The 23,800-nt window shown below is 37.1% G+C and overlaps 1 protein-coding gene across 1 annotated transcript; it reads right to left on the bottom strand.

Annotated features, from left to right (window-relative positions):
* Positions 1 to 15: 15 nt before the first annotated feature.
* Positions 16 to 21,851, bottom strand: Mtr4 (exosome RNA helicase Mtr4). Its single transcript, XM_019051955.2, has 16 exons — positions 21,459 to 21,851; positions 20,230 to 20,331; positions 19,049 to 19,291; positions 17,435 to 17,609; positions 16,931 to 17,245; positions 16,347 to 16,593; positions 15,197 to 15,328; positions 14,356 to 14,516; positions 13,364 to 13,640; positions 7,151 to 7,323; positions 6,296 to 6,592; positions 5,470 to 5,658; positions 3,860 to 4,023; positions 2,293 to 2,455; positions 1,432 to 1,594; positions 16 to 240 (listed from the first exon to the last, which is right to left on the bottom strand). The coding sequence occupies exons 1-16, from the start codon at positions 21,560 to 21,562 to the stop codon at positions 83 to 85; spliced, it is 3,063 nt and encodes a 1,020-aa protein (XP_018907500.1). The 5' UTR covers positions 21,563 to 21,851; the 3' UTR covers positions 16 to 82.
* Positions 21,852 to 23,800: the final 1,949 nt, after the last annotated feature.

The raw sequence follows: 23,800 nt of genomic DNA, 5'->3' as shown, positions 1-23,800 counted from the left end.
AAAATGTAGGCACAATTTTTACGTCCGTAAAAAAAATAAACCTGTTATTTAATCTTCATTGTTACAAATTATACAGTAAGATTCACAGATAAAGACTAGCAGCAAAAACAATATCTCTCTTGATCAATCGAATGCCCTCACTGAACTTATTTTCTAGATCTGTATTTCCAATTCCTTTGGCTGCTTGAACTAATTGTCGAAGAATTTCCTCTAATCTTCTCATGGCTCTGATGATACTCCCTGCAAAAAAAAAATCAAAAAATTTGCTGATAAACGTTCACAGGAGAAAAAGGCATTTTGCATACTTTCTGTGGAAAGCTTGCCATAGCTAATACTCATTGAGTGTCTTGTAAAGGCTGGGTTTCTTATATTTCAGAAAATATCCTTTCATTGTGGATTTTTGGTCTACTCATTTTCATGGCAAAATTGTGGTTTTTTGGATAGATAGTCAGTACAATAATAAAAAATAGTTCTTTCTTTTTGTTCTAAAAAAAATTAGCCAGGCATCCATTGATCAGGTCTATTATTATGCAATGGTAAATTTTACGCAAATAGCTAGCATTGAGTCAAATGTTATCAACAATAAGTCAGGAAACCGAATTTTTAAGTCAACTTGAGAGGAATTCAGAGTTAAATGGGACTTTCTGTTGTTCCATTCAGCAGTAGCAACATTTGGGGCTAAATTGGCAGCATCTGATGTAACTTAGAACAAAAGAATGCTACCAATTAAGGAACAACAACAGAACATGCACTCTGAAATCGTTAGGTCATGAAGTGAAGGAGGAGGTTGTCCTGCTCTTTTTACATAACCTAACCCAGAGGCAAAGTCATAAATCAGCCCGCTCAATTTTATGCTTGTTAGCGGAAACCGCAACACTACTGTTGAAATTCTTGATTGCTGTATATTGATTGTTACACTGAATCTTGTCTTGCGCCAAAGCCTTCGGCTGAAGCTTGAAGCTTGGAGTGCGCTGATGTCATGGAGTGAGGGGGGCATGACACTTTTGGTTCATTAGGCTTCAGTACGGTGTCAAGCGTAGAACCAGCAGGGTGGGGTAATGACAAATAGCACATTTACTTTTTCTCAATTTGATACGGTAAAACACATTAAACAAGCAGTATGGGTGAGAAGTAATCAAAGAGCAAGAGGTGATATTTGGTTTTTGTAATGCGATGTAGCCTTTGATATTGTAAGATTGATGTGTGAAACAACAGGATCCGGCAATTTTAGCAACTTTGAGGATTTTTCGGCTTAAGCAGGCTCTAACTTAGTAAGCATGGTTTGATTGATTGTTAAGGGGACAAATCTTAATTCAGTTCGTAAATGAATAAACCACGAATCTTCGGATGCATTTCCACAGATTTGAAAAGCAGACAGAGAGAAGGATTTCGCACTCAAAGGCGAAGTTGCAATATTTAATAAAGATTCACCTTCAAATATGTCCGTCATTTGTAGTACGTCAATGAAGGATGCTCCTTTACACCAGGCATAACACACATCCATTAGAAAAGGCTTGAATTGTTCAACATACTTTTCCACATCCACTGGAATTTTGCATTCTACCGTTACTTTCGCTATTCTCCTTGCCATTTCCTGAGGAAACATCAGAAAAAGTAAGTTTAAATACACAAAGTGCATTAATGTACACACATGGGCATATACGTGGCTTTCACAGCAGACCCGAACGCCATCGGACACCTAATCGCCATCCTTGCCTGTTGAAACAAACTTTATCTGGCAAGTTCCATCCATGATTTCCCTGGGCATCTCACTACAAACTAAAGCTTCACCATCTGTTGATACCATGAGTTCATTTCTTTGTGAAACTTTCAGCGATGAATGAATCTGCAAAACTTAGAATTTTTGATAACAATAGTTAAATATTCACTGGCCCAACATTGTTTTCTTTTTAGGCTTTGATGCAAATCAGCTTGTTCGGTTATCTTCCCGGATGCGACTCAACTAGAATGCAACTGTAGTATTCTGTTCGGAGTTCTTTAAACTAGCTGGTCTAATTCGTAGCATTAGCCCTACGTTTTAGGGCCCAGACTCTCCTTCAATTTTATGTCACGGCTTAATATTCTTCGATCAGATTCTTTATGTCACTGCAAAATTCTAAAATTCAGATGCTTCTTTGAACTTGAAAAGTTTTGCGCGTCACATGCTACTTTTATGTGTCACATGCCCGATACAAAAGGAATGCTGAAGTCATCAAATGTCGTCTCCCAGCCTAGATATTGTCATTATGTACTTCATACTTTATAGGTGGAATAAATATTTTAACAACTAACCTGCATTTGTCTGAGAAGACCTGAAAGTTCAGCTGATCTCTTGGGTACTTCATTACTTTTCTCATCACAGACAAAACAGCTTAAAATAGCAACACATTGAGGAACATCAAGGTCATTAAACATTCCATTGAACATCATTTCAGTCATGAGTAATTCTTCACCACTGCAAAAAAGAAAAAAAATATCATTTTAAGTACTGACTGTCAAAAAAATTCAGCACTGCAATGGCACAAAATAAAATGAAAAGGAACAAAATGGAAAAAAGGATAAAATTTGAAACTTTCTAGGATATGCAATTTTCGTTGAAACTACGAGCAGATTGTGGATGTTAAAGAATGTATGTGCAATTTAAATGCCAAAATTTCTTTTTACTCACAATTTTTATAGGACTTCGAAATGGATTTAAGAAACATCCAACACCTATTAAGTGGGATCTTCAGCTTTTGCAAGATGTAGTCTGGGTCCGATTGACATTTTTCAAATTTTAACCGTTTTCGTGGATTATTTTTTGGAAAATCGAAATTTCAGTCTGTAGATCCATCACTATGAATGTTCGTGCAGCAAGTTATCTCCCAAAATCTTAAAATAAAAGGTACTGTTTCCATTTTGCAACCTCTTTCAATGGATCCATATTGGTTGTTAATTGGAAACAGTACTTGTGACTTCGTTTTAAGACTTTTGGAAGATGATTTTCGGCATGAACATTCCTTAATGATTGATCTCCAGACTGAAATTTCTATTTTCCCTGAATAATCCACCTGAAGGTTAAAATTTGAGACAAATCGATGCTACCCGGAGTGCATTGTGCAAAAACAGTAAATCCGATTTAAGACTAGGGTAAAATAAAATCTGCATTTCACGTGGTTGTGGGCTTTGACCACCCTACCAGACAGCATGCCTGTGTTTAAGGTTGGCTGTACAGGATATGTTCTCTCCTTTTTTAGAAACCTCCACATCCAATGCAGTAAGCAAGTTTACTTCTTCAGTCATATTACACGCATCATGTTGGATTTAATTTTGCCAAAGCTTTCAAACGCAATTATTCCTCTTCATTCGTGGCTGAACGTTACAGAAGAGGAAAAATGTTTAGTGGATGACCTACTATGCAACAAAGGAATTGTCCAAAACTTCATGTTCTTGACCCACTATGAGACACCTTCCACTCTTCCTGTTGTGAAAGTTTAGAGCTAGCCATTCAAAAACGACTTGACTAGTTACTCAAAACCAATAAGAAACCGAAATGGTTACTGTTAGACAAATATACAGTACGTTCGGTTTACTAAGATGTTCTGTCTCTTCCGAGAGCTCTCGATAGTTGATTCGGTTTTTGTAAAAATAATGCAGATAAGACACTGATTGTTAATGGAAGATCATTGGAGGAATGAGTGAAAGATGTATCCATTGTGCTCAGTTATAGACACAACTTTAGTGGGTTCCGTTGTGTGAGTTAATGAGGAGGAAAGTGAGATTCTGCACTGCTCATAACGATTCATTTTCATGCTATGTTCCGATTCATGGGCCCGTTTTTTTTAAATTTAATGAAATTATTAATTCTCTAACGACCTACCTGCTCAACTCACAAGCTATTCTACCTTTCGTTTCAATAATATCGGAGGCATTACAAAATTTCAATCTCCTCAACACTCTTTTACGGCACTTCAATTCTTCCATTTGCACAAGTGACATTGTCCTTTTTAATTCTTGTCGCAGCATTTTCAATTCACTTAGAGTCTGAAACAAAACAAAACTGAAGGTAAGAGACTCTAAATAGATGTAGTACAATTTGTTTGGAAGGAAAATATTGCACTGATGATTTGTTTTCCTAGTTTTTTCCCTAGTTATTTTGAGGATTTTCAGTTTTAAATACAGATTAACGTATACAAATGACACTAGCCTCCTTTATTAGTGAGAGGGAACATGATTTCAACTTAATTCATGAAGATTTTAGCCAGTCAAGGGAAATTCTATCCGAAGTTTTTAAAAATGTGTACTGACCACTGGGAGCGGCTCATACAGTAGAGCTGAAATAAAAAAACATACCATTTTCTCAGATTCAAATATAGTATATGAATTGATTGGCTGCAGTATTTGAGTGAGGAATATGATTAGATAAAAAAAAGGCTATTAGTAGAGACCTTGCTATAAAACAATCTAGGTTCCAAATATAAGGCAAGGATAAAAATAAATGGAAACAAACCTTCATACAGAAAATCTAGTCAGAAATGAGATTGGGGTCCCATGGGGTCAGGATCAACGGGCCATGATTCTATCAGGACCTGCCTGAGCCAACCACAACCTACCTCCGCACAACCAATGCATTGCACCAAGGCAGCGCATTGGTCCAAGCCAATTGCAATCTGCCAAGCTGATTTTAATTTGCTTGGACCAATTGAAGATTTTGAAAACTTTATTCGGTCTTTTTTTTCTTATGCCTGCATGTACAAATGGATGATTTTTGTCTGAATTAAATGAATCAGAGTTCTTCATGTTATTTATCACTTTTACCATCTTTCATCCAAGCAAACAACAAGGCATGTATGTTACGAATTTCCCTTTCCATACTCCCCAGAGTTGGAGGATAGCAAAGTTTTCAATGGTCTTGGTTATAGTTCTGTAACACTCAATTTACCAACTCACGTTTATTGTCTAATTGGAGAGCTGAAGGGGGCCTAATTGAGCAAGGCACATCCAACAGATTATCAGCAGTTTCCTCTGCGGTTTTATTTTTTACTTGGAGGCTGATAGATGACATATTTGGAATGACGATAATGTGCTTAAAATGAACTTAAAGTCATCAGAACTCTGATAAAACTGCACATCTATCAAATTGACCTGCCCGCATTGTGAAGTATACTTTTAGAGATCATTGGTATGACCACAACTCCTTGTATTTTGTACAGTTGGCATACTTGGCAGAGCAAGGAGAAAATAAGTACACTATCACGATGAATGTTTTCGCATGTCTGGTACAAGAGATGTTTCTTGTTGTGTGCTTATCTGGTTTAAATTGTCAATTTCAAATGAATCAATTTTTCTTGCGCCCAAACAAATTGCGATCGGCTAAAAATGCCATATCAGCTCAGGAGGATTTGAAATGCCCAGGCAAAATGTAATTGGCCAGGCAGATCGTGATCAGCCTAAAATCAGGATTTGCTCAGGACATGTTAAGTCACTTACCTCAGTTTTCAATCTATAGGCGTTATACATGGTTTCAAGCTGTGGCTTGTCGTGCAAAGGATGGTCGAAGAGTCTTTGTTCATAACTCTGAATTCTTTTTACCAAATCTAAAAATGATTCTTCTTTGATGTGCATATCTGTTACAGGATTTAACAGGGGAATATCACCATTGAATCTTTTTTTCACTTCCTGAAAATAAAAAAAAGAAGGACTTATCATACTGCACACAGGAAAATTCCAAAATCTTCGCCCCCTTTTTATCTCCGAGCTTATTCTTGCATCAATGATACACTTACAATAATGTTATGATTCCAGGAGTCATTGCCTGCCTAAAATGTCTTGCCTCAATAAAAATTTACATAAACCTCAATCAAAAATACAACAATATTTAATGAGATTCAGGACATCAAAGTCATTCAAAATAAACGGCTCTTGCCTTGCAATTCACTTTAATCTGACAAAAGGGAAAGACAAAATATACATAGTGCCCGAACTCTTCTAACAGGTAACAAGAGGAGAGATCCTTAAGGTATCTTAAACTTCCAATCTCTATGAGTATTTCCAGATGTCAATGCAAAATTTTTTCTGCGATTTTCACCTCCAGACTTTCAATTTCTGTTTGATACTATGTGATATGTGCTCTTGATGTCTACTTGATGTGAATAATTTACAAAAACATAAGTAAAATGCCTAATTTTTGGCTCATCCCTTGTTCCCTAGCAATTTTTTTGCTACTTTAATTAATCAAAAGCTGCTGTTAAACTCATAGGACACAACAGAGACATACTTGAAAACAGAAAATTTGATTACTAAACAGCAACCTTACCCGAATTGATTTGAGAACTGACTTTCTATTATCTGGGGGCCTCAAATCTTTTGGATAGTGTATTCGAAGAGAGCTAATTTGAGAGATGACTTTATGAAGTACAGGCACAACTTCCATTTCACCTTGCTCACCGGGAGGACATGGGCGCCTTTCCGTCTTCCCCTCTTTGTCAACTGCAACGTGCAGGAGAACATCAACGATGAGAGTCATTGACGATAGAGCAGGATTTTGCCCAGAGTCTTCTTTGCGGAAGTTGATTATGATACCCCACTCATATTCTTCAGTTTCTGTTTTAATCTGTAAAACAAAACCAAAAAAAAAAAGACCTGAGAGTGAGCGACAGAAACTACTAGAATAGTTAAATTCAAAACAAACTGAAGGGGTAGTAAAGCTGATTGATTAAAGGAGAGAATTTTCCAAAAAAAATCAATTAAACCTGATTAAAAGCGTAAAGAACGAAGTACACAATTTTTTTTTAATTACATTTCATAATGGATAAATAAATCTAAGAAACATAGGTTTTGTAATGTCATGATGCCACGAGCCATAATTCTTGCTTACACATATGCACTAAAGCATTCCGTTGCAGTTTTTCCAATATGTGCTCACTTTAAAAATCAATAGTATTGTTGAAGTCCTTAATAGACATTGTCTCTGCTCATAAATACTCCAAAAACTGCAAAAGTCCTGAAGGCTCGTTGATGTGCTGTGGTCTCTCAATCGTCTGAACTGAATTATGCTCAATTGTTATCAGATCACTTCAAAGAGCATTAAACGGAGACGGGAGCAATACTTTCCTTGATTACATTAGTGAAAAATGGTAAAAATTTGAGGGGGAGTCGTATCCATACTCACCTTGACAAGTCGGCCGGGTTGTAGGAAAGGTGTTAGATAGACAGGGTTCACCACATAGGTTTGCAAAACTTTTGACAAGTGATCTAATTGTTCTCGAATATTGTAGTAGGAAGCAATCTGAGTTTCATTGGCAATAACTATTGCATCCACTTCTTTTTGCTTCTTTTGAACTTCTATTCGAGATAAACAAACAGGAAAATTTTGTTAGAAACATGTGCCATCGAACCTTTGCCATTGATAGTGGTGGTTCACTTTAGATCAGGGCCCCTGAGCACAAATATATATGCTCGAATCGCTGCTCAGGTCCAGTGCCCGAGCAGATGAAAAAAAACGCTCAGCGTTAACGGCTCAGATCGATTCGAATCGAATAGTGCTCAACTTCGCGCACGCTGCGCGAGAGAGCTGAAGGCGGTGGCAGGTATAGTGCTGCATACGAGAGCGAGCGTAATTCAGCTGCAGCTGGAATAACGCTCAATGAGCATTATTCCCGCCCGGCGAATTATGCTCAATGACCACCGCTTATAAATTCAGATTTACGTGACCGAAATTGCAACACCGCAAAATTCCCCATCCCTTCTTCCTACTCGCCCGGTAAGTTTCGGTCGTCGGCTCATCGGGCACGGCTTGCGCTGCAGCCGTCTGAGGCCCAGATGCCGAAGTTCATTTGCTTCCATCGCCTGATTCACTCTCGCTTTCAAAACCTTCACTCAGAGCCGAATTTATGGGGGGACCCGTGGTGCCATGGCACCGGGCGGCAAATTTTAGGAGGCGGCAAATTTCGGATTTTTTTTTTTTTTTTTTTTTTTTTTTTTTTTAAGAAAGAAAGGAGCTTATGTTTCATGTTCGCCTTACATGTGTCACAAATCCTCGTCCCTTGAAGAATTATTTTCTCCTCCTTAAATATTTGTTTGCGACACTTTCCTGAATTCCTGCACCAATTCGCATCCTTTTCACTATCGCAGAATTGGATTGTGCTTTTGCCGTATTGCCGTATTTTTGTTGTCAATGTTTTCAAGAGTCTGGACTCTAGATCCAATGTGCTTTTTTTTCCAGTGTTAGTTCTAATCTAACGGGCAGATTTTCATGATTTTTGCGGTTCGATAGGAGAAAGTCCCCAGATGTTCCCTCTCCATTTGGATTTACTTACTTAGGGCACGAGCAGTACGTAGTGCCGATCCTTGAAATTTCTTAACACTGTTTTTCTTCCATTTAAGAGTACATAAAAGAATAAATAAGTTTAATGTATTTAAATGGATGAAAAACAGTGTTGCCAATTTGATAAATCGCCAATGGACAAAGCGCCCTTAGGAAGTTGGGCCACGTAGTGGCTAGGAGGCGTATACAAATAGTTTGAAAATTGTGCGCTTACATAATCCTACATAAATTTATTTTAATTTCATAATAAATTTTTACCCACTGAATATATCGACGGCGTAAGTCCGCAATCACATATCTCGTTTTCGGTGTTTGAAAATCTCTGCCTCTATGGTAGTAAGTAAACATTCCGAGTGAATGTTGCAAACTTGTTTGTTTTTTGATAGGTTACAATCATGAGAATCGTACCTACTTTTAAATTTGTTGAAATTCATAAATGATACATTATGTATACTATAAGCTTTGAGACCTCCGAAATTTGCAAATCTGGTAGCTATATAGAACGTTTAGTCCCGGCGTTCTACCGGACCGATTTTCATGATTTTTGCGGCGATCGACAGGTAATTGTTGCTAGATGAGCCAGCTATACTCAAATTTTGAAAATGTGACCCAGGTCTTTTTATATTACGTGGTGTAGTTGCGAATTCTCCCATTTAAATTATGTAAATTTGTATAATTTGTCACAGTTTGTGAGCATCCTACTGGGCCGATTACCATGAGTTTTGCAGTTATCGACAAGAGATTGTCGCTAGATGAGCCCGCTGTAATTAGAATTTGAAAATAGGACCCGAGTTTTTATACATAAGAGTAGACGAGGGAGCTCAGGAAGGGGGGCAAAATTTGAAATTCCCGCTAATGAAAAATTTCGGGAATTTCAAATTTCGCGGAAAATTGAACTGAGCGGGAAATGTTGAATCTCGGTCTGTTAGTAGGGTTATTGAATGGAGGTTATTATCCTCTGCAATTGCTACAGACTATCATAAAGGGACGAAACGCCCCGTCCCGTTTCTTTTCAGTCTTGGAGTGAAGTACAGTCGTGGACCAACTGAGAGTCGGGTATGAAAATCTTTTCATTTTCTTTGGTCGTCCTTTCGTCGACGCGGCCCTAAAAGCGCGAAGCGTCCTCTGGGGGTTAGGTCGCGTAGCGGCCAGGGGGTAGGGGGCATAGCCCCCTAGTGCGTATGCGTACATGAGTAATTATCGATCGTCAAATATAATAATAATAATAATTTATTTTATTTGTAAATGCACATTTATAACGGCGAAAACAAATTGTTCTCATTAGTGCTGCAGATCGACCCTCGTGCGTACTGCGTAGCTGATTCCAGAAATAGAAATTTGGTGGCCATTTTTTAATACATTTTACTATTTGAGTCATTCCTTTTTTGTAAATCCATTTTCCATTTTTCAATTTTGACAAACTCTGATACAACTGCATCAAGCATGAATAATGCGGATAGCCTCGTCTCGATGACAACGGGAGAAAGATTTGACCGGAAAAATTTTCCCGCCTATGATTAATTGATTATTATGACTGAAAAAGAAAAAAAAATACACGACACCCTCTCCCAATTAGCAGTCCCTCCTTATGGAGTTTAAAAAGATCGTGTCTAGATCTTCTTCCTTTTCCAATCGAGTGATTAAATTGCGAAACCTCCCTCAACACATATTTTCGATGGCTGCTACGTGCAAATAATAGTGCAAGAAAACGTCACTTTCAGCTGTTGGATCGGGCGATATGAACTTGAATTGTCAGCTGTTCGGCTGTTTCTACTCTCAATTCTTTTGCACGGCAGAATGACCGCTTAACCTAGCGATATGTTTCACGGGCACTTGCCGGCAAGTTTCACGAAACCCCTTTTGGAGCATTTAATTAAATAGTGAAAAAACCAGTGTTAGGTATTAATAACTTCAAAAAAAGTAAATAAATAATGGCGACTGCATTACCTTCTTCACGACGTGGCTGTTTCATACAGTGAAATTCCTACTTGTTTGTATTAGTTCGTAATGTTTCTCTAACAGTGTCCGAATCTCGAAAATCCCAATTTAGATACCAACGTAATTAATAATTAAAGCAGATTATTTCTTGCTCGCCGATAGTGACGTATTCCAATGAATTGCGGTCAGCGAATTTCCTCCGATACTAAAACTTTTCATACAGAACTGGAGTACTGGTGTGGTGTGGCACAACCAACAATACCTGATTCTCTTTACCCATTTTTCTGCAAACGAAATTAACGAGGATGTTCGGTGCTCCATTTACATCCAGCCATTTTACGTTCCTTAATCTACATTGATTCCTTTGCTCCAATACCTTCTAAGGCTGCCAGCAGCTTATAAACTTTACCGGCTGATTCGGGCCTATTTCATTTATTGAAGTTTCGGTTTTACATAAAATTTAGTTTCCATGCCATTATATTTCTCGATTCCACCGCCTCTCCATCAGAATTCGGACATCATCCGATGTACTTCTGCCGCCACCGCGTCGCCGCCAGTCCCAGTCTTTGGCCTTCCCCGGGTACTCCCCGGCTTCGCGGCTCGACGATCCCGAAGCTCCAGGTCAAAGTTCACAACCATCAATCTGTCACCTGTTCACTTGTCAGGAATTTTCACATTTTCACAAAAAAATTACACAAAATTTTCACATTTTATTTTTTAGGCTCTTTGGATCAGGTATTCTGTTGGGTTGCATTAGACACTGCGTTGTAGTTCTACGGACGATTAAAACGCTGCACCGATATTTTAGTAATCGTAGTCAAAAGCACCAACCCTCTTTTTTACTGCCTGAGGATTTTCAAATTGTGCTCCTGAACAGATTTCTTCTGTGATACTCGTATAAATTTTTCTCTGAATCTGATGAAGATATTTTCAATTTTTTCCCCGTTACATTACTGATTTTCCGTCATGGAAGCAAGCTGAAGCGTTTTTTTACAATTTTGGACGATTAAAATTTTTAGAGGTAACCGAAGACGAAGAAAGTTCTATGATTCCCGGACAAATTTCAAAAAACGGTCAATATTCAACTTTCAAAATTTCAAAAACAGGTTCGTCTGTTTATGTAGGCGGCCATTAATTACACAACTAAACAAAAATCGTCCAAATACCTTTAATGGTTCCTGAGAAAAAGGTACATGCAGTAACGAAGATTTTTATGCCTTAGCACAGAAAAGTGGTCTCCTGTTAACTTCCAAATTAAAAATCGTACAGTTTAAAGGAAAATTATGCATGATTCGTCTACTAGCGAGGGCAAGGCAGGAAGTTGCCACTTTCCAGTTAAGATAAAATTTAACGTCCTTTAACGACAAGAAAACAGACTGATTCGTCAGGTACTTATCGTTTTTGGGCTCAGGTAGCAGTTTTCAAATTGTTCGACTCGAAAAATTTGCCGTTGTAGGCTTGGCGGGCCCCCTACCGACCCCACGGACTCCAGTTCAAGTCCGAGAATACCTGCAGCTGTCATATACAGGGCAATTTTTGAGGCGGCAAGACTTCACCACGCCGCGATCTTGGCTCTCGAAGAAACAAAATCGTGATGCTTCGTAATTTCACTTTAAGGCAGGTTTAACAATATTTGTGTGTTGGGGATACCTATCGGCTCCATAATTGAAAAAACAGAATACCAAAGTAGACATGTGCAAAATTTGGAGCTAAACGGACGATATTTGGAAGGTGCTGACTCCCCCTGTACACGAAAAACGCCCATTTTGCGATTTCTTCCAAGGATTCATGTCACTTCCGAGGTAAAGCAGGATTTTTCGACGGTCTTTTTTTCGCTTGTAAGACAGTCACGCGCCTTTCAAAACTAATCCGATAGTTTCCAACATTTTGCACAACTTTACTTCGGTATTTTTTGTTTTTGGATTTTTTACTAGGACTAGGAGTCAACATTCCAAACGCACAACATGTCGACGGTGTAAGTCGGCAATCATATAACTCAGTTTGCGACGTCGCAGACTTCCTGTCATACTTTATTTCTTAAACGGAAAACTACTCAACGGCAATTCTGTAAAACTGCCGTGATTTTTCTTGTCTGTGCGGAGAAAATTCTGCATAAACTTCAAGAAATGATGTCAATTTTTTCTCATTTAAAAAAATAACGTAGAGGCGGAGAATTTCAGTCACCGCAAACGAGATATGTGATTGCGGACTTTATGCCGTCGATGTGTTAAAATCGCTTTGCAGTGTGAATACGAAAAATCACTTTCGATTTTCGTCTAACGAGGGGTTGCTATAGTCATTGGCGAAGTCACAGTTTACGCGAAGCAACAGCACACGCGTACACCACAGCCGCGGTAAATAAAAGGTGCAGGACGCAGGTAGAAAAAGCGGCGCTGCCAACTTGTGCTTAATTTATCATTTTCAGCGAGCGCAGCGAGCATAATTCAGCGGGCTCGAATTATGCTCAGATTAGAGCCCAAATCGTCGGCCGCCAGGTACCTGCTCGCGCCCGTGACTTGAGCGTTATTCCCAGCGGTAACTGCTCTTGCTCAAATCCCAATGCTTCTGCGTGGCTCTGTATGCTTCTCGCTCTTGGTACGGCTCGACGGCACCACTCACTTATGGCTCTGCTCGAAAGCGAATTAGTGAGCACTGAAATTGAGCAGTGCTCACGAATTATGCTCGGGGGCCCTGCTTTAGATAGGATCAGAATCTTGCTATTTTCAGGTATACAGATACGTATATACCTAAATTCAGAAACTAAAGTTGTGAGAGATGATGAAAGAACCTCTCTCAATACCAGGGAAAGTTTACAATTTTAGGGAGAAAGTAGAACTAAAACCTGCTGAAGAGTGATATGAAAGACATTGAACATAATATTAATGCCACTCCTTCAAATAATGTTAGAAACCTATACTAAATGTTTAATACAGTAATTTAATTAAGCATGCTTTAACATAAAAGAAGTGAGGTAGGTTTAACGGAGTCCAAGTTAGCACAACTATTGTCTGTTGTAGTTATTATTTTGGAAGAAAAATCATTTTTAACACAGGTACTTTTCTGAATCAGAATCTACATCAGCGCATCAAACTCACTGCCATGATCCAACATAGAACTTACTTTCATATAGAACTGGAATACTGGAATTGTTCTGGAACTGGAAGAAACTCCTTTCTAGCATATACTCAGGATTAATTTCCTCAACACGAAGAAGATTTAAAACCATATTATAAGTGAGATGAAAAGCAGAGTTGATAGGATCTGCTGAACCTTGAAGAAGAGCCTTCCCATTTTCTGGACTGACTTTTTCGTCTACCATCAGAATGACTATACCTTTGTCATCAAGACCTCGTCTTCCAGCACGACCAGACATTTGAATGTACTCTCCAGATGTTATCTAAAAAGAAAAATGATAATTACAAAGGTAAAAAACAATGAACAGTATCAATATGCTGAGGAAAAATGATACATACATTTTAAGGTGGCCGAATTTCTCCAGGTAAAATACTCATTTTTGGGAAAATTTTGGAATATTTTAATTTTTCCTTGATTTTTTTAAAGAAATAATAAATATTTGATTGTAAAAAGGATGTGACAAATTTGAGAGAGAATGTTCACAGATTTTCCAGAGAATTGAAATTTATCAGAGGAAATTGGACGATGTCATACGGTGTTCTTCCCAAGTACAGCATGATATAAGGACAGCAATCTTTGTCTGATTGAAAGTGTCAGATTAAATCAATCAGCAATTACATCATTGCACTATTTAATGTTACGCATATTGCGGTCTTGAACAGTCTTTAAATCCTGCACTAGCAATAAAAGTTAAAATAAATTAAAGAAGTCAAAACTGAGGTAGAAACTTGGGTGAAAGAATATATAATTGAAAGGAAATGATCATTGATTGGAACAGAGCAACACACTCTGTGTTTAATCTTTTTTTAAAACTACGAAATTCGAAATATTCATACGAATAGAAATACGAAAATACAAATTTCATATTTTTAAAAAAAGATTAGTAAATTAACTTTACTTTCGGAACTATAAAGGTTCAATTGTGTGAAAAAAAGTGGAAAAACCAAAACATAATTTTGAAAAAAAAAAAAACTTACAGAACGCATTTCTTTGCCATCAAACTTTTGGGAGGCGGTAAAAAGTACAGTACGAGCAGGCATGTTCAATCCCATTGCAAAAGTTTCAGTCGCAAACAAAGCTTTGATAAGCCCCTCAGAGAACAAAATTTCTATAGTTTCTTTCAAAATCGGCAATAAACCTATTACAGAAGCAAGGAAACAGAAAAAGGATAACATAAAAAAACGTAAATTTAAGGAAAAGTCAAAATTCCCAAGCACCTGAAAAAAAGTTCCAAAAAACCAATACATTCTGATATGGCTCCTCATATAAGAGAAAAGCATCACTATTAGAACAGCATGAACTCCGAGTCAAAGCATCGTTGTCCCATGTATCGGTCCGCTAGGTTGTTTTGCCCATATAACTGATATTCATGACAACAGTTTATTCCTTCCAGTTCTGAAAACTCTAATAGCCATCTTATTGTAACTGCATTTTAACAGCAGTGTTCCAATAGCTCACTGGAACAACAATAGGACACCCCTACTTAGACTATTTTATGCACTTGCTGGTTTGTATTTGGATATTGCCATCAGGGAGATGGGTTTTATAACAATTTATTTTTTTCACTTTCACTTTCACCACCAATACATAGACGGCTTTTGAAAATAATTGGCAACATCTTCAAACGTTCACCATTTTTCAGTATTCTTTCTCTCTTTTCAGCATATCTCTTGTAACTGAAGATGGTTTACTATGTTTTTGGTTTAGAGGAAGGAGAAAATGTAATGAAAAGTCAGATAAAGAGTATCAAAGATAGTACACACATCTATTTTGTTCTATACATAATAGTAGAATGGAACAGACAATAAAACCACATACCTCCATGATGAATACCAATTCCTCTTCTTAATAATGGTAACACATTCTCGACTTGAGGCAATTTCCGATCTTGGTCATTTAAAACATCCATTGCATTGTTAAAAACTTCATCAACAAGCTTCTTTTCATCAGCTAAGTAAAAAAATAAGATAACAAGTTAGTAACTTGAATCATGATGTGCTTTGATAATTGTGGCTGCAATGACATCGATCATGTTGATAAGGTAAGGAGGGAAATTTATTGGACACAAAAAATACCCTTCTAGTGAAACCACTTTAAGCAAAACGAGGATAGACGAAGTTTCTTAGCATGGCAGAAAATTAGTTAGGTGGGAAATGAGAGTGCATTCTGTAGTATGTAATAATCGCTAAAGGTGCTCTGCAAAATTCACAGTGCACTTAACTGTTTAAAAGTTCCTTTGAAGCTCAGAAATTGTATTACAAAACTATTTTTTTAAAAAAGGAAGAAAAATAAGTTTTAATGCGTTCTCCTTTTAACCTTATTTCTTGTGCAATAAGCTTTACTTTTTGAAGTTCTTGTTTTTAGCTAAAGAGAGGTTTCTCAGAAAGACCTACACCTCTAAAATTTTTTCAAACCTCTCTTCTTCTTCTCCCTTGGTGCTCTCTTTACCTCATAATTTACAAAATATGTGAGTAGATTTCATGTGGTTTGAAGAAATTCAGCTCTGTCTCAAAAAAGTTAATTCTTTGGGGATTTTTTTTTCCTAGTTAGGTCTTCAAATGAATTTCTTCATAGCCAAAAATATTTCTAAAAGATTGCATAATTGGGCATTCTTTGAACACCTTAATCGCCAGATACTCATGATAGTGATTTTGCACAAGTCTCATTTATTTATTACGATAAGGATGGAGGCCTCACTTTGAGGAGCAGATCTCACAGTAATTTTCAACTCATCTTTTCCTGCCAATTCAGATACATTTTTTCAGTAGTCTTCTTCAGCCATTTGTGATTTAATTACAGGATTATTTCAAGTACATCCACTGAAGGGACTATTGCCTGAAGGAAGAAATAAAATATCGGAAGACCAAAAAGAGTGACAAAGGTAACTAAGAGACAAGTGAGCAGTTAAGGGTCAAAGTACCTAAAATAAATTATACTTAAGGAGAAAAGAATAAAAACCACTACTTACAGGTATTGAAGTCTAGTTTGGCCATTTGCATGGCATAGACTTCACAGTCTTTCTTGCTGAAGGAGAATACAATTACAGGGGCAAAACTTCGTTCCATTATCATTTTGACGATTTTATAGCAATTTGTTTCTTGTCCATTTCTGGGTCCACCTTTGCGACCAGCTCTATGATCACCTCCTTTTGCATTATCTCCTGCGTTCGCTAAGACTGTCATCGCAGAGTTAAAGTTGTCTTCTCTGAACTTCCCCTGGGATATTAAATATTCAGAGTTAAAAGAGAGTGATAAAAAGTGATCCACCTCGAGGATAATTTTGAAATCACACTTTCATTATTAGAAATCTTCTGGGAAAGCTATGTAGAAGGTGGGTAACAGGCTACAAAGCCAAGTTATACTAAATTGGAAGTTGAACAATTTTTGAAGTGTCTATTCCATGCCAAAAATAACCCTAAAAATACTCCTGTAACATTCATGCGAGTTTATTAGATTTGGTGCAGCACAATGAGAATTTATCCTATAAATAAATTTGGGGGAGACTTCTCTTAAAAAGCGAGACTTTCTTTCTAGACTTACGTTCAAAACTTACACTTTCATCGACAACAAGGTGAATTCCATCACCTCCATTTGGGAAAAGATAGTGTTGAAGAGGCGTTGGTCTGTAATCAGTGTAAACGACATGGCATGGCTGCTTGTGAAGATGAGCAATCCATTCGACGAACTGACGAGCATTGGGGATTGTTGCAGATAGAAATACATTGTGCACATTGTCTGGTAGTAAAATAATCGTTTCTTCCCACACAACTCCTCTTTCTTTATCCCTCATGTAGTGAATTTCATCAAAAATGACCCAACCAACTTCACGCATCACCTCTGATCCTCGATACAACATGTTACGTAAAATCTGAAAACATAAAATGAAAATCATAAACATTCTAATGAGATAAAACATTAACGCAAATAAAATGTCAACTGTGAGATAATTAGAGCAAAAATTAACAATGGACTACCCTACCACTCACCAAGACTGATGGACAAGAAATAATGAATAAAAAATACAATTTTAAATGTTGCAGGTGAATAGAAATTTTACCTCTGTGGTCATGATCAAACAGCTAGCACTTGGATTAATTGTGACATCTCCAGTTATGAGACCAACATCTTTGAACTCTTCAAAAAATTCTCGATATTTTTGATTACTCAAAGCTTTGATCGGAGTGGTATAGATAACTCTCTGTTTGTCTCTGAGCGAGGCAGCAATTGCATATCTAGAAAAAAAAAACATTGAAAGAGTGAGCAACAATGGATAAAATAATATTAGTTTATCAGAGAAAATACTCAGTTTCTGCAACTTGTTTTATGTGAAGCTAATCAGACAAGGTAATGACAAATTCACAGCAAATATGAAGATGGTGGAAGAAAAAAACCTAACGTTTCTGGTTTTGCATTCACCTATGATTTAATTAAAATCGAATTACGGCTGAACAGAACAGGGTATGTATGAAGAAAATGCTCGAATAAATGAGCTGGGCTCATGCATAAAACAAAGATATCTTACAATGAAAACTTTTCACCCTTTTTTCAACCCATTAACTTATAATTTAATTTGACCCTGCCAGGCCAGGAATTAGTATTTAATTTTGTCCTATTATCCTACTTATTACTTAAGGCCCTGTCCACACGAGCATAGTTCGAGGAACTTATTCGACAAACTGCTCAGTTCCCGGAACTTGTTCCTGGAAAGGAGGGATGCTGTCCACACTAGTTCGCCCAAACTGGAACCGGGACTTCAATAAAACTATACAATAATTGCAAAATAATAGATTATTACAGCCATCAAAGTAACAAAAATAAATGTCAAGACATGTAAAGGACATAAAAACAAAAACAAACAAATTCACATCAAAAGAAACATATGTAGAAGCTCGGAGTACGGAGGAAATTCTGGGTTTAGGAGGAATAAGTTTTCAGCTCAGCTAAAACTTGTTCCGGAAACAAGTTCCTCGAAATAAGTTCCGCGAGCCGCGCTCGTGTGGACAAGGTCTTATGCTTGATTTTTTGTTTCCCTTGGATTTTGAATGAATGCATTCTTGCGTTTATTGACTGGTATTGTTCCTAGGAAATTTTACGGACAAAATAGCCTGTACGGTGGCGCTACCTGCCAAAAATCCATGGTAACATGTCGAGAATCGTTGCCAAGTTACCAGATGGCTCCCAGCCGTCACTTCAGATTTGGCCCAGCGCAGCACCGACAGCTGGGAGCCGTCAGTTTAAGTCAATGGATTAATGAAAAACGAGAGATAACAGGACGATGTCTAATTTTTAAAATCCTTTTGGTTAACTCGTTGGGTTAATTTTTGAAGTTTTGCCAAAGAGAGGAAATTTTCCAAGAATAAGGATATGGATTGCGACTAATTTTTGCTCTGAGGGACTCCAACTGCAACCTTGCCTAAAAGTATGCATTATGACACAGAAGATGGTGCTGAACAACCTGAGATGTTCTTCATGATTTTTTTAAAATTTTGTTCATTCATTTAATTCTAAGAGCTGGTTTCTATGAATTATTTAGAACCTCACCCTTAATAGCAACTTCTGAAGTCGTATGATTCGTTGATTTGATGAAGAAATTGGTCTGCAGACATGTTTTTATGTCTGGTCAAAATTGATAGATTAATTGAAAAGAGGTAAAAACAAAAAACTTGCTTACTCAGCAACAACTGTTTTACCAGCAGAGGTGTGAGCTGATACCAACACTGACTGGTTATTATCAATACACAAAATTGCTTCCTTTTGAAATGGATCTAAAATGAATGGATATTCCTTGGCAGGTGGCCCATTTGGAAGGACTAGTGACGTGTAAGGGATGCCAGGAGGGAATGCTACTTCGTGAGTACATGCTTCTAGTGTCTCTACGGTGTAAACTTCTATCCTCGGTGCAACTTCTTCCAAACTGAAATCGAAAATACAATCTATAAGAAGATATTTTATCTTGACCAAGAGTACAGTGGACATAATAAACAGTCCTAAGCATAAAAAAGGGCCAATCATAATTTGTTAGCTGTTTGAACAATCAATCCTAAGTGTCTTGCAAAACAAACACAGCTTGTTGGGAATGTAGCAAACTGGCAATAACTAACAGAATGAATAAAGTCATTGGTTATCCGTTATATGGATGGTAGTTATTTTGTTAAAACACAGGTGGATCATTTTTAAGCATGAGAAATCATCTTTTGATCATATTTCTTGATTTTGAAAGGCTCTAAAACTCATGCACTATTCCCTCGTAACATAACATTTATTCAGACTGATTTTACTCTTTATCTCTGATTCACATCTCAACAAATGTTACATTCAAACTTATATCTTCATGCGAGGAGTAGTTTGTCTCAGCTTCTCATGTCTACTTAAGTATTGAATTAGCCTCAAGAGAGACTTAAAGCCTTACATTAGCAACTTGCGTTGTATACTCACTATCAAGGAGCTCCTTGCAGCAAACAAATTAGTTGGTCTTAGTTTCTGGTATGTTATACCTTCTTCCTGCATAGTGTGATGCTCATAAAAAATCAATAAAGTAAAGATTTCTCTACTGAAAAATTAGAAGTTTAGAGACACTGTTACTTATTGGGCAAGGCTGAGATCTCACACACTGACAGTGTAGTAATCATGAAAGATCTGGCAAACTTTTCTGAGTGATCTCCATTTAAAGTTACGACTTCTGATGGCAATCCTCTCGACAAGGTCAGTTCAATTTAAAATTGATAAATGCATTAAAAATCTCACCAAGTCTATTTCTTACATTTCACTGATCCTAGATAACGGAGTTTAAATTAGATTCAAAGAGGTAGGAATGCAGTTTTGATGTAACTCACAAAAGGCTGAAATACTTACTTTATACCACTCAAAATTTCATCTGTTTCTGACTTGAATTTCTTCGAGTCCTCTGCGAGAACTTCATTTTCATCAAGTTGCCTCTTGGCAGGTTTTTGATCACTGGAAAAAAGACAGACATTAGAGGTGCTTTCACAAATTGCAAGAGAAAGCTAATCAAACAAATGATTAGGGAAGACAAATTTGGTATGGTATGCTGTGGCAAATGAAACATACCACCTGAATGCTCACATCAACTTAATTCGAGCAGAACCTGAAAAGTGTCAATTTTTGTCTCTACAAGGGAAGATTCTGAGTACTCTTGTTCAGTATTCATCACAACAATCAGTGGCATGTATTGCAATCTTATTCCTCACTCACAATTTTTTTTCAATTCCATATAATTTTAACATGAGGAGCCCGACAACATCAATTGGATGATGCAGTAACTTACCTCAGATAAGATGACAGTCATTTACTTGCTGCTCTGTCCAGTAGCAATGAAGGATTGACCAAGTCCAGTGGCAACACAATGCTGCTCTTGGGAGAAGATGCTGAAAACCAATATCTCCTCCAGGAGAGATATTGCAAAATTTGTCCACTGCATGCGCCAGACATTAACAACTGCCAACTTGTCTGACGGAGGTTTCCAACATTGTTGCTGAACTCCAGAAAGTCCAAAAATTAAAAATCAAAAAGTGCTTCATAATTGGACGTATTTCTGCTAAACGGAGCCAGAGACAAGTGAGAGAGAAGGGGTGTACTTGTTAGTCTGTAAGAATGAATGGAAATTATAAAGCGCCAAAGATATCAGCAGCAACTAGTCACCGCTGTAGTCGCCCGTAAACGACCTTAACTCATGAGCCCAGTTCATGACGCTCTTGTCACATGCCCACAGCACACAATTGCCGCAAACAATTGACGTTTTTGTTCCGTTCAGTAGAATGTAACATCCTGCTTTTACATTTCCAAAAAGGGCATCACGCCTACTTATACATTATTTCTTATGCAGCTTTCCAGAGCCCACCCCATCTTTCCCACTCATCTGTGGTTCTGTTACGCAGAAATACATCCAATTGTCATACTTGTGGGGAACAGTGAAGGAGGATAAGCACATTTGATTCTCATGCAGCCAATCTGGTATAATATACATACGATACAAATTGAACCGAATCTAATTTCATGAGACCAAAACAGAGAAAAGCACATGGTGTTGGGAGATAACCTATAAGTATCATGAAGGTACCTACTTGGAATTTGTCGCACTAGTTGGCGTTTCCGCGACTTCGTCTTTGACCTCCTTGGAATCATCAGTTGCCTCGTCAAAAACGTCAAATACATCGAAGTCAGCCATCAAAGAATTTTTTATAGGGACTAAAATTAATAAAAAAATTTAATGAAGTGAGGACGAGTAGATACTGCAGCAGGACTTGAGCAAAACAGCAGTGGAAAAGGCACTGTTATATAAGTGTCCGCACAAATCCCATTTTCCAAAATGAGACCCTTTGTAAGATTGAAAGTAAATGCAACATTTGAAACACAAATTCAATCAAATAAACGGAAAAAGACGGGTAAAAACACAAAAATTTTCAACTGATAATCCAAATGTAAACACAAACACAGCACGTGAATAATTCCGAAAGAAACCATTCACCCGGTGATGCCACCGGTGATAACTTGATATAACATGTAACCCGCGAACTTCAAAATTCAGGGGCGACCGCACCGAACAGAGGAAGGGGGATCCAAAAAGCAAAGGGGTTGTGTTTCCCAATTTTAGAAAGGTCATACTAGGGTTCCAAAGAGGTTTTAGAAAATAGGAAGTAGTTGAATTTATAAGAGAGAGGAGTCCAGCTTCCAATCTTTAAAGGACAGTCTCCGGGGAGGAAATGGTTAGTAAGTATAATAATTTTCAACTGTTATTTTGTTCGTGCCAAAATTCCTCAATGCTGAGGCTGTTTCATCCCTTATAAAATGCTTTCAGCTAGATAATATAGCCGTTTTTAAAAGTATTTGCTTAGTAATTTCTTGTTACCTGACAATGAAAGGGAACTAAATTTTCTTGACACCTCAAAAACATTACTGCAGTTGGATCTCATCTGTGTTTAGAGCTGAATACCTACTTGTAAAAATTGAACAGGATTGGTTTGGCAAAGGCAGCTGGTAGCCTCTATATTCTATTCCAGCGATGCAGAGGTAGACATTGAACATGCAAATTTTTCTTTGTCTCCTTTTTGAAATTCTTCTTGTCCAGTCAGTCAGAAGGTACCTATGAGAAAGAGCAATATTTTCAATGCTTCTTGTTGGGTCCCCAAGTTAATTTTGATAGCTTAGTTAGAGAACGCATACCCTTATTGTACTGTTTCAAAATATCTGATTATGTTTCACTCTTGTGAAACAAAATCAGCTAAAAAATTCCTTGAAAAAATGCCAAATTTTGGATAGGTGAAGAATATTATGGAAAATTGTAGGAAAACTGTTGGTTGGTTTCTTTTTTAAAAAAATAGAACTTAATACAGAAATGTACAAAATTGAAATTGCTGGTACTGAATTTTGGACTTGGGCCATCGATTTGTCTTTTATTTATCTAGCTACTTCAGCCTGGCGATCTATCATATAGTGAATGCCTTTTAGGGCTTAGGCGGTTTGTAAAATATACCAGAATTATTAATCTGGAGGGAGCACAGATTAAAAACTTGATGTTTCCGTTGGCATGACTTATGCTTGTATTTCAGAGTTGTGATAAGGTTCAAAGGGAGGTAAAAAGATTATCACAACTAGGATTCTAGGCTTCAGACTCAGTGTTTTTTTATTTGTAAACAAGAAAAGAAAAATTTCATATCTGCGTATATTTTGCTGCAAAAAACAATTTTAAGACCCTACAATATTTTCCTAGGTTTATTTTTTCTCAAAAGACTTGCTTTTTAAACTAAAAACTAAAATTGAAACTTAGTTAAAAAATAAATTGCATAGCTAGGGTAATCTGTATAAGGTATATCCTCGGTACTTAGTAGAATGATTCAATGGTCAGTCAATGATAATTTCTGGATTTTAGGACATTTCTTAAGAATTTTGGAGCATTAAATCATGCTGTATTACATCAGGTATCTATCTGTGCACAATGTTTGACCGAGAGATATTTTGAAAGAGCTTCAAAAATAAGCTGAATGAACACTGCAAATCGAAAGGTAAAACGGTTGGCTGTATTCACTCAAGACATACTTCCAGATTTATTTTAAATTGTTTCTTGCTCAAATTGTGTGCACAAATACCTGACATATGACAGGTATGTTACAATGCTTGAAAATTCTTGAGAAAAGTCTTAAAATGCAGAAATTATCGATTGAGCGTTCGACTTCTGTTTCTGAGAGTGCTGAAGAACCACCGTACGCCAGATGATTCAAGTGCCTCGAAAAATAATATTTTCAGGTTTTTTAGGACTTCAGAAAAATAAATCTTAAAAAATAAAATAAAAGCATTACTTTTGAAAAATTCGGAGCTAGAACTTGAAGTCATACAAGGAAAAAAAAAAAAAAAAGGATGAGCTTGAAAATTTTCCATTAAAGTATGAGACAAAATAAAAATCAATTAC

This window comes from Bemisia tabaci, chromosome 5 (assembly GCF_918797505.1).
Source record: "Bemisia tabaci chromosome 5, PGI_BMITA_v3".
Lineage (NCBI taxonomy): Eukaryota > Metazoa > Arthropoda > Insecta > Hemiptera > Aleyrodidae > Bemisia > Bemisia tabaci.
This window is presented reverse-complemented; position numbering and strand designations above follow the sequence as displayed.

Bases quoted from the DNA above. Each gene is read 5' to 3' on its own strand.
- Mtr4 (XM_019051955.2), bottom strand. From the start codon at position 21,562: ATGGCTGACTTCGATGTATTTGACGTTTTTGACGAGGCAACTGATGAT. The intron at 7,324-13,363 runs GTAAGTTCTATG...TATCTCGAATAG, and splicing joins TATTCCAGTTCTATATGAAA to AAGTTCAAAAGAAGCAAAAA. The intron at 6,593-7,150 runs GTGAGTATGGAT...TTTGTTTTACAG, and splicing joins AACCCGGCCGACTTGTCAAG to ATTAAAACAGAAACTGAAGA.